The sequence below is a fragment of the Chiloscyllium plagiosum genome, chromosome 34 (assembly GCF_004010195.1).
Source record: "Chiloscyllium plagiosum isolate BGI_BamShark_2017 chromosome 34, ASM401019v2, whole genome shotgun sequence".
Taxonomy (NCBI): Eukaryota; Metazoa; Chordata; class Chondrichthyes; order Orectolobiformes; family Hemiscylliidae; genus Chiloscyllium; species Chiloscyllium plagiosum.
In genome coordinates, this window is record NC_057743.1 from 8405715 (window position 1) to 8419501 (window position 13787).

At 42.8% G+C, this 13787-nt stretch overlaps 1 protein-coding gene across 11 annotated transcripts in view; it reads right to left on the minus strand.

The window, feature by feature from the left end:
• The window catches only part of LOC122540194 (eukaryotic translation initiation factor 4 gamma 3-like), a 140741-nt gene that overhangs the window by 77413 nt on the left and 49541 nt on the right, over window positions 1-13787 (minus strand). For all 11 annotated transcript variants that reach the window (XM_043675553.1, XM_043675557.1, XM_043675560.1 and 8 more), the window contains 2 exons: window positions 10915-11048; window positions 7117-7239 (listed from right to left, as the gene is read on the minus strand). In XM_043675553.1, coding sequence (XP_043531488.1) covers window positions 7117-7239; window positions 10915-11048 — 257 coding nt within the window. The remainder of the gene's footprint in view (window positions 1-7116; window positions 7240-10914; window positions 11049-13787) is intronic.

Consider the following 13787-nt stretch of genomic DNA (forward strand, 5'->3'; position numbering starts at 1 on the left):
GTTTAAGGGCGGAGGAGCGGGAAGTGGAGGAGATGCGGTGGAGAGCATCGTCAACCACGTCTGAGGGGAAATTGCGGTCTTTGAAGGAGGAGGCCATCTGGGTTGTTCGGTATTGAAATTGGTAATCTAGGTGTCCAGTTACTAGCAGCGTACCGGAAGGGTCGGAGTTGGGTCCACTGCTGTTCGTCATTTTTATAAATGACCTGGTTGAGGGCTTAGAAGGGGGTTAGTAAATTTGCGGACGACACTAAGGTCAGTGGAGTTGTGGATAGTGACGAAGGATGTAGTAGGTTGCAGAGAGACATAGATAGGCTGCAGAGCTGGGCTGAGAGGTGGCAAATGGAGTTTAAATGTGGACAAGTGTGAGGTGATACACTTTGGACGGAGTAATCGGAATGCAAAGTACTGGGCTAATGGTAAGATTCTTGGGAGTGCAGATGAGCAGAGAGATCTCGGTGTCCATGTACACAGATCCCTGAAAGTTGCCACCCAGAGGGACAGAGTTGTTAAGAAGGCATACAGTGTTTTGGCCTTTATTAATAGAGGGATTGAGTTCCGGAACCAGGAGGTTATGCTGCAGCTGTACAAAGCTCTGGTACAGCCACACTTGGAGTATTGTGTACAGTTCTGGTCACCACATTATAAGAAGGATGTGGAACTTTGGAAAGGGTGCAGAGGAGATTTACTAGGATGTTGCCTGATATGGAAGGAATGTCTTACGAGGAAAAGCTGAGGGCCTGGAGGCTGTTCTCGTTAGAAAGAAGGAGGCTGAGAGGTGACTGAATAAAGACATACAAGATAATCATAGGGTTAGATGGGGTGGACAGGGAGAGCCTTTTTCCAAGTATGGGGACGGCAAACACGAGGGGACACAACTTTAAAGTGAGGGGAGAGAGGTATAAGACAGATGTCAGAGGTAGTTTCTTTACTCAGAGAGTAGTAAGGGTATGGAATGCTTTGCCTGCAACGGTAGTAGATTCGCCAAGTTTAAGTGCATTTAAGTCGTCATTGGACAGGCATATGGACATACATGGAATAGTGTTGGTGGGATGCGCTTCAGATTAGTATGACAGGACGGCGCAACATCAAGGGCCGAAGGGCCTGTACTGCGCTGTAATGTTCTATGACAGAAAACAGAAGGACAGGACAATGTCTGTTACTGAGCGGCGACCGGATTTGTTGTCCTATTTAAGGGGACTTACGCAACAGATACCCCAGACCTCGCAAACCTGTTCGTAGTAGGAACAATTGTGCCCCAGACTGTACCATGTGCCAATGGGGGACGTATTAGGAGAAGGATAGTGACCCACTCCATCAGTCAGGAGTTCTGTGCTGCCTGGCAGGCCCCCACCACTTTGGGGTCAGCATTGGGATATGGATTTCTGGATCTCTATCTTTGGGGGGCACAGCAGGAGTCGCCAGCGCTAAACACCAATATTATCTTGAATGTGGCCTGACTATCCTAGGCAACAGTACCTCAAAAGTTCTGGAAGCAATTAACACGGAGTTGGCTGAACTCTACACACAGAAGTCACGTTACGTGGTGGATTATCAATTAGCACAGCAAGGGGGGCAGTTTGTACAATTACTGGTGACAATTGTATTACCCATGTTATTGATGCATTTTATAATATTACAGAAGTCATCAAGAATATCCGAGACCAGCTGGACAGTTTTTAACAGGGAACCACAATTACAGACAGCTGGCTAAATTGGTTGCTAGGTAAATCTTGGAGAATCTATTTGGCACATGGGATAGTTCTCCTCATTGCACAGATGCTGGTATTCCGTGTGGGCCTCAGGTGTTAAAAGCTCTGCTGTAAGGCGCTACTGACAAGAACTGCATCAGCAGCGAATGTCATCATGGAAGAGCCCCCAATGAAATTGGCACTCCCATGATACCCCTTGGGAGGGGGAGCTCGTAGAGATGACCTACCCCTACATTTAAATTAGGTGGTCTGTAGAAGATCTCCGAAGTCTCCTCCTTGACCACAATGGGGGGAGTGAAGAGGGAGATGGCACGGGCAGAGTGGCACTAGGCACACGGACACAAAGATGGCTGCTGAGCCATCAGTTGGCCAACTTGACACACAAGATGGCCGCCGGATCACAATATGGAGAGAAACAGCAAAGCAGATACAGACACTGACTGGGGCCACCAGAACGCCAGCATGATGCACTCACAGCCCAGTTGATGAGTTTAAGACAGGTGGGGGAGAGAATACACGAGTAATGAACACTGACCACCAAACTGTCTGGGTCCAGTCAACACCTCTTATAAAAATGCTAACAGCTTGATACAGAACTCAATACAAAATGATAATAGTCAGGGCTGCAGTAATTGTCCTTCTCAGGAAGAGCGATTAGTTCCCATTACTACAGCAATGGATTTCTGTGTAGACATTGAAACTGACAATGTCTGTGCTGAAACTGACAATGACCACGTGGAAATTAACAAAGGCTGTGCTGGAACTGACTAAGACTGTATCAAAACTATCAATGATTCTGTAATGATTGCTATAAACAAACCATATTATAAAGACAATAATCTCATCACTGACCTACTGCATCATAAGATGTAAGAAAGTTTCTTGACATGTGCTCCAGGTCGAGAGAAAACTCACAGCTTACCACTGTGCTGGTGGCGTCTTTCTCTCCCTAAAGCTCCGCTATGTCCTTGTGCAATAAACTCTGTCATTGAACCCTGATTCTGATTCCAAGACTGATGTTTCGCCCCACAACAATCTGAACTAAGAGTATTCTTGAAAAGGTAAGATTTAACACAACAGGAGATGTATATCTGAAAAGGTTAATACTTCCTTCAGAAATACAAACCACTGTGTTATTGGACAGGGATTTGGTCAGAGTAAACTAGACACTGGTAGGGGACAGATCAGAGACTAGTGTGCTCCTAACAGTCTCTGGAGTAATGTAGGTCATATTCATATACAAGTTGTTCTGCTATAACATGACAGCTATGTTCCTCTGCAACCTTGTGCTATCGAAAATCATGCAATGGAAAACTGCTATAGAAAAATGCACTGTAGAAAATTACTAATAGAAAATTACTATACCCCTTCAGTAGAAAGTTTTCATTATCCAAACAATGTCCACAATTCGTCAATTGCCTTATAGCTAATTTGCACTGATGAAACATGCATTATAGCAGTCTGTAAATGTTTGCAGTAATGCCATATATTCAACTTTGTTTACAAAAGACAACCAGAAAGGTGCTTTAGAATTGAAGGAACCTATGCTACAATACAACAGATCCAACTCATACAAGGCTAAGTAATAGAAATCTTAAGCACAGTCAAATCATAAGACTTGATACATATCAAACATATTACATTCTACATCAAATTACAAATGAGAATAAACTGTTATATTATGTTTGCATTAGTTTGACCGACAATATCTTCTAAAAGTAGCAAATAAAACCCGAAAAAACTGCGAATGCTGGAAATCAGAAACAAAAACAGAAACAGAAATTGCTGGAAAAGCTCAGCAGCATCTGTCAAGAGCAATCAAGAGTTAATGTGCTCGTGTTCAGTGACACTTCCTCAGAACTGATAGCAGCAAGGAAAATGTTTTTGTGCATTAGATAGGGTGAGGGAAGGGGATAAAAAGTAAATGATGGGTGGAGGTAGAACCCAAAGGGAGAGAACAGTTGGACAAAGGAGTGGATTACAATCAGCCAGGAGAATGAATAAACTACTAATGAGGACAATGGGTTGCATGTAACAGCAGATTATGTGATAACAAGGCCTGCTGTGTGGGAACACTTGCCCCTGCAACTGCAGAAGGTGTAATGCTTGCTCGTTTACTTCCTCCCTCCTCAGTAGCCAAGGGACCAAACACGCATTCCAGGTGAAGCAGCATTTTGCTTGCACTTCACTCAATCTGGCCTACTGCTAATCTAGAAATAACAAATACATGTAAAATCCTATTTTCTGCATATGAGGGCACAAATGTTGCCTGATCTGTCAAACAGACTTCTGCTCATATACAATGACACAAATATTTCAATGATATTTATATCTGATTATGGACAGAGTGTTCAAGGAAGAGTAATATCTAGTTTCAGAACAAATCTGAACACATATCTTCAAGAACTTAAAAAGGACCACATAATTATGCTAGGATAGATATGGCTAATTATTTACTCATGATTGGCATTGACTACTCTCTTACTCAAACTAAATGAATATTTCTTCTCTGTTTTTACTTTGGAGAAAGACATGAAAGCTTGGGAAGTTAATGGTGATGTCTTTGGGACACTCCATATCACAGTAGAAGTGACGTTGGATGTATTAGAATGTATGAACGTGGATAAATCTCCAGGTCCTGGTCAGATATATTCAAGAACCCTGCAAGAGGCTAAAGAAGAAATTGCGGAGGCTCTAGCTGATAGTTTTGCACCATTAATCACGGGTGAGGAACTGGAACACTGGAGGGTAGCAAATGTTGCACCCTTACTCAAGAAAGGCTGCAAAGAAAAGCCTGGGAACTGTAGACTGGTAAGCCTAACATCTGTGGTGGGTAAGTTACTTGAGAAGATTCTGAGGGATAAGATGTACATGCATTTGGAAAGACAGGGTTTGATTAGGAGTAATCAGCATGGATTTGTGCATTGGAAATCATGTCTTACAAATTTGTTAGAATTCTTGCACATTCTCCCTGTGTCTGCGTGGGTTTCCTCCATGTGCTCCGGTTTCCTCCCACGATCCAAAGATGTGCAATCCAGGTGAATTGGCCGTGCTAAATTGCCCATAATGATAGGTGCATTAGTAGGGAGTAGGGGAATGGGTCTGGGTGGGTTATTCTTCAGAGGGTTGGTGTGCACTTGTTGGGCCGAAAGGCCTGCTTCCGTACTGTAGGGAATCTAATCTAATCTTTGATGAACTGACCAGGAAGGCTGATGAGGGCAGGATGGTAGAGGTAGTCCATACTGATTTCAGGAAGACTCTTTGATAAGGTTCCACATGGTAGGCTGATCTGGAAGACTAGATTGCATGGAATCCAGGGGAAGCTGGCAAATTGGATACACGGCTTGACGGTAGAAAGTGAGGGTAATAGTGGAAGGATGCTCGTCAGACTAGAGGCCTGTGACTAGTGGTGGTGCCTCAGGGGTTGGTGCTGCACCCATTGCTGTTTGCTATCTATATTAATTATTAGATGACACTAAAATAGGTGGTATCGTGGATAGTGAGGAAGTTAATCAGAAATTGGAGCAGGACTTGAACATCTGGGGAAGTGGACGGAGAAATGGCAAATGCAGTTTAATATTGATAAGTGTTAGATCTTGCATTTTGGACAGTCAAATAAAGGCAGGAGTGTTGTGATGAATGGTAGGACCTTAATGAGTGTAATGGAACAGAGGGACCTTGGAGTTCAGGCGCAGAGCTCTCTGAAAGTGGAGTCACACATAGACGGGGCAGTGAAGAAGTCTTTTAGTACACTGGCCTTCATCAGTCAGAGCATTGAGTATAGAAGTTGGGAAGTTATGTTGCAATTGTATAAGATGCTGGTGAGGCTGCACTTGAAGTATTGCGTTCAGTTTTGGTCACCTTGCTAAAAGAAAGATGTTATTACTCTTCAAAAAGTGCAGAAGAAATTTACAAGAATGTTGGCAGGACCCAAAGGTCTGAATTATGGGGAGAGGTGGACAAGCTCGGACATTTTTCTTTAAAGCATAGGAGACTGAGGAGGGGGGAGTCTTATATAAGATCATGAGAGGCACGGATAGGGTGAATACACTCAGTCTTATTCCCAAGGGTTGGGGAGTTGAGGACTACAAGGCATCAGTTTAAGGTTAGCAGGGAAAGAATAAAAGGAACCTGAGGGGGCAACCTTTTTTTTTTTACACAGAGGGTGGTACACACATGGAATGAGCTGCCAGCAGAAGTGTTTCAGGCATGTACATTAACAGCATTTAAAGGCATTTGGACAAATACATGGATAGGAAAGGTTTACAAGGATATGGGCCAAGTGCAGGGAAATGAATTTAGCATGTGGATGGATATTTTGGACAGCATGGACCAGTTTGGGCCGAAGGGCCTGTCTCTGTGCTTTAGGACTCTATGGCATAATTCCAAAAAATTAAAACTAATAACAGTACGAAATTTCAAAAATAAAATAGGTCCATTAGTTTGATTAAATATCTAGGTTTCTTTCATATAAATGAATATTGACAAGGTAAGCTCTTGAGAGAGGCAGGGAGGATGAGAAAGAGGGAAAGAATCACATTGTTGATGGAATTCAGGATACAAACTGAGTGTGCATACCAAATGAATTCTTGCATTCATAATTATATGTCCTATTAAAGATATCTTCCTCTGAACTATTAACATCCTTCATACACAAGGTAATCGGCCTTTGGCTTTGAGCCTGCCTCTCTCCATAGACAGGCTATTAAAAGAAATCTCTGCTAGCTCCAGATGGAGATACTGACATTTTCTGGAGAGTGAAAATAGCTTTGTATTTTTCAACGCCAAAATGGCAACAAACCAAGATTTGACTAAGTGGTTATAAGCATCACCATTCCATTTTTTTGGTCTCCACTTTTTATACAACAAATTAAATAAAAACAAGGAAAGCTTGAGTTCCAGAAAAAAACAGGGTTTTGATCTCCCTGGCTCCTTGAGTAACAGCCATAGCTTTAGTTTTATTAAATAAAGGAAGGATCCCTGTGAAACTCCAAAACTTGAGGAAGGTGTAGCCGACTAAGAATGAACCACCTAGTTTTTATCATAGTTTAAACTGCCTGTCCAAAATACAAGTAGTTGCATTCCATGGCTTTGTAGTCTGCCAAAGTATTCTTGTTTAGATGAAGTTGAAATGTGTTTAAATTTCACTTAGATTTACTATTAGCTAAATTTACAGGTTTCAAGGACTTACAACCAATCCCTTCAGTAAAACCAGCATTACAATTACAAAACAGTTGGTCAAGTTTGAAATCTGAGCTTTCAACACATCTACCCCTGATCTGTTGTAAATCAAGTGCACGTAGTATGCACATCTGAAACAACGTGATGGGGATGTTCAATGAAGACATAAGAATATCTCAGCAAAGATAATTAAGTAACAATGTGCTTGAAGAGAAACATGACTTACTGTTCCTGCTCGCCCACTTTGTGGCTGCCTTCCAAAATCTGCATAGGGTGGTGTGAAGTCGGGGCCTCGGGGCAGCATCCGTGAGGGGTCCAAAGGTCTTACAATTTGTTTGGTCTGGTTGATCTGAAAATGAAGACAACTTTTGATTCAACAGGTTAAGACATAATACACAATAGGCACATCCAAGAGGTAAACCAAGCTGATACGTTTATACCTTGAACTTTGGAGCAAGTAAAACTACTTTGAAAAGGTACGGGTTTAGAAATGGACAGAAAATGTATACAAAATCCTAGTCTAATGCGCTTTGCCATAAGTATTAGATCATAAATCACATTAAAAAATGATGTCTGAGACTGCTTTCAGGGATGGTTAAGCTTAAAGAACAGACTGGTGTAGCTTAGGTTTTTCTCCTGTTGACAGAGGTTTCAAAATGACATGGACTGAACTATTGTGCTATAACGATTCAATGATTTTATTAAGCTGCAAGTAAACTTCCTTCAATTAAAAGAACAAAGAATAATTGGACTGAAATATGTTAATTAGTTGCTTTATAAAACAACTTGAAATCATTTAACGCCTTTTGAAGCAAAGTTTAACAGCAGGCAGTGCCTTCTTTACCCACAACCACTATCAACTCGAAGGACAATGGCAGCAGTTAAATGGAAACATCACCACCAGCAGGAACCCCTCTAAATCACTAACCATTCTGGCTTAGAAATATATCACTGCTCTTTCAGTGCTGCTGGGTCAAAATCCTGGAACTCCCAAACAACACAGTGTCTACCTGCACCAAATTGCTGCAGCTTAGTAAGGAAGCTCACCACTACCTTCTCCATGGCAACTGGGGATGAGTGATAAATGCTGACCCAGCCAAAGATGCAGACATTCTATAAGAAAAGTGATTAAAGCAGATGATTGAAAGCAGAGTCAAAGATGAGTTTGAAGTGGCATCCTATAGCAAGGAAGGCAGTTGAAAGGAATTAATTCCACTGCATGGGGCCCAAAAAGCTGAAGGTACTGCAAACAAAGATGCAGTTTTTAAAATTGAGAATGCTGATGGCTAGGGAAGATTACAGAGATAGGGAGAGATGAGGCCATGGAGGGATGTGTAAACACAGAAGAGAACTTAAGATTGAGGCATTGCTTAACAAGAAGCCAGTGTAGGTCAACAAACATTGAAATGGTGAACAGTTAGGACACAGTAAGCAAGAATTTTGGATTATGTCAAGTTTGCAGAGGGTAGAATATGAAATACAAGATTGAGGATACATTGGAATGTCAGAGATAGCAAAGCCATTGGTAAGGACGGCAACTACACAAGTTGAGCCAAGCACAGTCAGGTACTTTACAGGGGTAGAAATAATCAACCATAGTGATGGCACACATCAGGGCCATATGAGAGGCTGAGAGCTCTTCTCAGGATCAGTTATACCAGAAAGGCTGTGAACAAGTTTGATTCCACTTTAGAAATCTGCTATGAAGAGAGCTGGAGTCAATGAATAGGTCCAATTTTTTGGTGGGACCAAAGACAATGACTTCCATCCTCCTAATATTTAATGGGAGGAAATTTCTATTCATCCAGTATAGGGTATTGCAAAAGCAGTCTGATACTTAAGAGAAAGCAGAAGGAACCAAGATAAGGGATCTGTTTTTGTCAGGGCACATATGGAAATTAACATTTAATTTCAAACAATGTCACAGAATCAGTATACAGATGAGAAAAAGGGGACAAGGATAAGTCTTGGGACACCAGTGTTTAAGTGTGAATGGAAGGCAGCCTTTGCTATAATTTGATAGATAAAAATGGGATCAGGTGAGCACAGTCCTACTCTGGTAGTTGCTGGAGAAAAGGCAGAGGAAGATTAGAGGGATTTGAAAAAACTGTGTTCACAGGTTTAGGAGTTGACAACACATTCATGCCCTGAAGAGGCAAGGGAAATTGGAGACCAGATGACAGCTTGCAAGGACAGAGGAATTGAGCAGAGTTCATTTTGACAGGGGTGATGAGGAGAATTTGGAGAAAACGGGTTAGTACCTAATTATCTAAGTTAAGACGGCCACCAGAAGGGGAATAACTGAGAGGAAACTTTAGGTGCATTTAATGGATGAGAGAACACGACGGGAAACTGGAGTAAACCAAGTCCAGTGCAATAATTGGGAAGGGTACCCTAGAGGAAGTTTGCCTCAGTAAAGCAAGACGATGGTCAGGAAGTAACAGAGCTGGAAATGTGTTGCTGGAAAAGCGCAGCAGCACATTTCCAGCTCTGATCTCCAGCATCTGCAGACCTCACTTTCTCCTCAAGGAAGTAACAGAGTCAGCTGATTGGATGGTCCTAAACTTAGATAAAAATGCAATCAAGTTCTTTACTTGCTGTAGGTTAAGGCACAGAAAAAGAGGGGAGAAGGGGTTAAGAGGATGATTTGCAATATAGAACATAGCAAGTAGAATCATACGATTCCTACAGTGTGGAAGCAGGCCATTCAGCTCATCAAGTCCACAATGATCCTCTGAAGAACATCCCACCCAAACAGACCCCAATGACCTATCCCTATAACCCTGCATTTCCGATGGCTCATCCATCTCGCATGCATATCCCAGGACACTATGGGTAATTTAGCATGGCCAATTCACCTAACCTCTTTGCATGTCTTTGGACTGTGGGAGGAAACCATGCAGACACAAGGAAAATATGCAAACTCCACACACACAGCTGTCCAATGGTGGAATCGAACCTGTGTCCTTGGAGCTCTGAGGCAGCAGTGCTAACCACTGAGCAACTGGGCCTCCCTGAAGGTAAACACTCTCCCAGCATCTACCTTGTCAAGTCCTCAGAAACTGGTTTGTTTCAATAAGATCACCTCCCACTCTTCTAAACTCCAATGTGTGCAGGCCTAACTTGCTCAACCTCTTATATTATGAGAACAACTTCATCCCAGAAATCAACCTATTGAATAGTGAGAGAAAAAAACAGAGCTAATGTTTATGGTCTATGACCATTCATTGGAATTGAGGAAAAATTAGAACTTCTAACTTTTTCCAGTTCTGATAAAAAATTTCTATCTTTCAAGTTATGAAGATATTAATAAAAGCTTCTAAGGTCCAAAGTAAATACACACATTTACCTTTGGCTCACTAACTACTAAACTCTGAAGCTAGTTTGTGGATGAATTCCCCAAACAGATGCCACTTATTATTTATCCATCTGTCCACAAGATAATTTGCCAAACTGAGCACAGCACTATGACAAAATGTCTGGGTTTTCAAACACCAGCTGTTGAAGCATATGGAAAACAACTTCAGGACATCCTTAAATGAGATGAAAGTTTCATCCATCCTGGCTCCAAAAGCTTTGTTACTAATTAATCAAAGTTCTGGATAGACACTATCTGAATCTGGAAGCTGGATTAAGAAAGGAAGTCTCCAGGTAATATCCATTTACATTACAGCATGAAGCTTCCCTATTTATCGGATTTTTTCCATCTGATGAACTGCATTATGGTGGCTTGCATTGTCATGCTCAGGCACACTGCACATCCAGGCCCATATTCCAGATTTTCACAAGAAGCATGTCAGTTCTCCACCTTTTATAGCAAAAATAGAATGGAACAGCAAGCAATTCTCTTTAACAGGAAAACCTTGAAAGTGTAAAGCGCTATCATTGTGGACAAATCCAAGAATTACTCATTATGCTTCAGAAGACAAAAAGACATTGGGAGTAATGCAAGTATGTTGTCAGATATTATAGTGACACTGGTTTGTAAGAATTATTAGCATTAACACTTAGCCAGGAAACCCACCTTATCAAGAACAACATCACTAATTGCTGGCAAACCATCTGGCTTTTGTGTACTGGCTGCAATGAACTGGAATCCAAGGAGAAATTCCCGGTCATATCGTTTCTTTCCCTCCTGATTCAGCACTTTCCATTGTTCTACAATGACACAAAACGTAAGTTGACTTCATTCGGCATTTACGATTAAATAGCTAATTTGAAAAAAAAAAATCACATTAGCGAAGTGATATCTCAACATTACAATCTTACAAAAATATTAGATTAAAGGTTAGGCTTTTGTGGATGAAGACTTAAAATGCCTTTAGTCAAAATATATGCATTTCAAAACTTGGGCTGTTCAGTCTGAAAAGACGGCATCTAACAAATCTTAAGAGGCATAAAAAGCAGTCAGGATGAAAACAGTTAAACCAGAATATTACTGCTAGGGTCACAAAAGGATAAAGGTTCAAATTGGTCATGGGTAAACTTAGTTTTGATATCATGAAAGTTTTCTTCAGACAAAAACTATTCAACAAACGCAACAGAAGTCAGGTAACCAAACACTGCACTGGGGAGATTGCATATTGTGTTTTGAAAGGCTGAATTAGCAGTTATTTTGTAAATTTGAACATTTGAAAAAAATCACAATTCATAAAATTTGTTATTTTTCTCTGTTTCTACCCAGAATTAAAACCTAACAAATCTGAACTGCAAGATGTAATCTTTTAAATAGCAAAACAGTATCAATAATTTATCTAAATATATAGCATGAGTACTCGTCCCTTTCCTGATCATCGGATCCCACTGTTTAGTGTGGCGCTGGAAAAGCATAGCCAATCAGCCAGCATCCGAGAAGCAGGAGAGTCAACGTTTCAACCAAAAGCACTTCATCTGGAATGTGGAATGTGGCCTGGTTGCAGGGGGTCCTTCCCCAGCCCTCAGTATCTCATGTTCACCATGGACATCCAGTCCCTATACATATCCAACCACCATCACAAAGGCCTCCTTCAATTTCTTCCTCTCCTGCCGACCCAACCAGTACCGTTCCACCAACACACACATTCGATTGGCTGAACTGGTCCTCACCCCCAACAACTTCTCCTTTGAATTCTCCCACTTCCTTCAAACCAAAGGAGTAGCCATGCGCCCCAGCGATGCCTGCCTCTTTGTCTCAGTATGTGGAACAGTCCATCTTCCACAGTTACACCAGCACCATTCCCCACCTTTTCCTCTGCTACACTGAAGGCCATATCGTACTCCCATGAGGAGGCTGAACAGTTCATCCACTTCACAAACACCTTCCACCCTGATCTCAAGTTCACTTGGACCATCTCAGACACCTCCCTCCCCTTCCTGGACCTTTCCATCTCTACTTCCAGTAACTGTCTCAACACAGACATCTACTTCAAACCCACTGACTCCCATAGCTACCTGGACTACATCTCTTCCCATGCCCCCTCTTGTAAAAATGTTATCCCTTACACTCAACTCCTCTGCCTCATCCGCATCTGCTCTCAGGAGGACCAGTTCCACTCCAAAACATCCCAGATGGCCTCCTACATCAAGGACCACAATTTCCCCTTCCACTGGTCAACAATGCCCTCCAGGCACATCTCCGCCCTTGAATCCCACACCTCAGACTGCAACAAGGACAGAACCCCTGATCCTCACCTTCCACCCCACCAACCTCTGAATACAACGCATCATCCTCTGCCATTTCTGCCACCTACACACATACCCCCACTCCAGAGATATACTTCCCTCCACTCCTTTCAGCATTCTGCAGATAGCATTCCCTCCACAACTCCCTCGCGAGATCCATGCCTCCCACAAACCCGCTCTCCATTCCCAGCTACTTCCCTTGCCGCCGTAGGTGGTGTAAAACATGCATCCACACCTCCACATCCAAGGCCCCAAAGGACCCTTCCGTATAGAGTCATAGAGATGTACAGCACGGAAACAGACCCTTCGGTCCAACCCGTCCATGCCAACCAGATATCCCAACCCAATCTAGTCCCAGCTGCTATCACGAGACCCATATCCCTCCAAACCCTTCCTATTCATATACCCATCCAAATGCCTCTTAAATGTTGCAACTGTACCAGCCTCCACCACTTCCTCTGGCAGCTCATTCCATACACGTACCACCCTCTGCTTGAAAAGTTGCCCCTTAGGTCTCTTTTATATATTTCCCCTCTCACCCTAAACCTATGTCCTCTAGTTCTGGACTCCCCGACCCCAGGGAAAAGACTTTGCCTATTTACCCTATCCATGCCCCTCAATTTTGTAAACCTCTGTACGATCACCCCTCAGCCTCCGACGCTCCAGGGAAAACAGCCCCAGCCTGTTCAGCCTCTGCCTACAGCTCAGACCCTCCAACCCTGGCAGCATCCTTGTAAGCCTTTCACAGTCCTCCAGTCTGAAAAGTAACCCCCCACCACCTTTGAGCCAGTTCTGTATTGAAATCCAGCAGAGATTTTCCTCCACCTCCAAACATCCCATCTACTGTGTCCTTTGCTCTCGATGTGGAGAGACAGAACGTCTCCAGGACACATGGTCTAAATAACCCCACGCCCTGTGACAAATCACTTCAACTCCCCTACCCACTCCATCAAGGACATGCAAATATCATCTGCTGCCAAATCCAAGCCACTCGAGGATTTGAGGAAGAACACTTCATCTTCCGGCTTGGGATCCTCCAACCACATGGAATCAATGCAGATTTCACCAGTTTCCTGATCTCCCCTCCTCCCACCTTATCCCAATCCAACCGTCCAAATCGGCACCGCCCTCTTGAATGGTCCCACCTATCATTCCACCATCCACCCTGACGCATCACCATCTCCCATCTTCATCTAGCTATTGCATTCCTAGCTACCTTACCCCAGCCCCACCCCC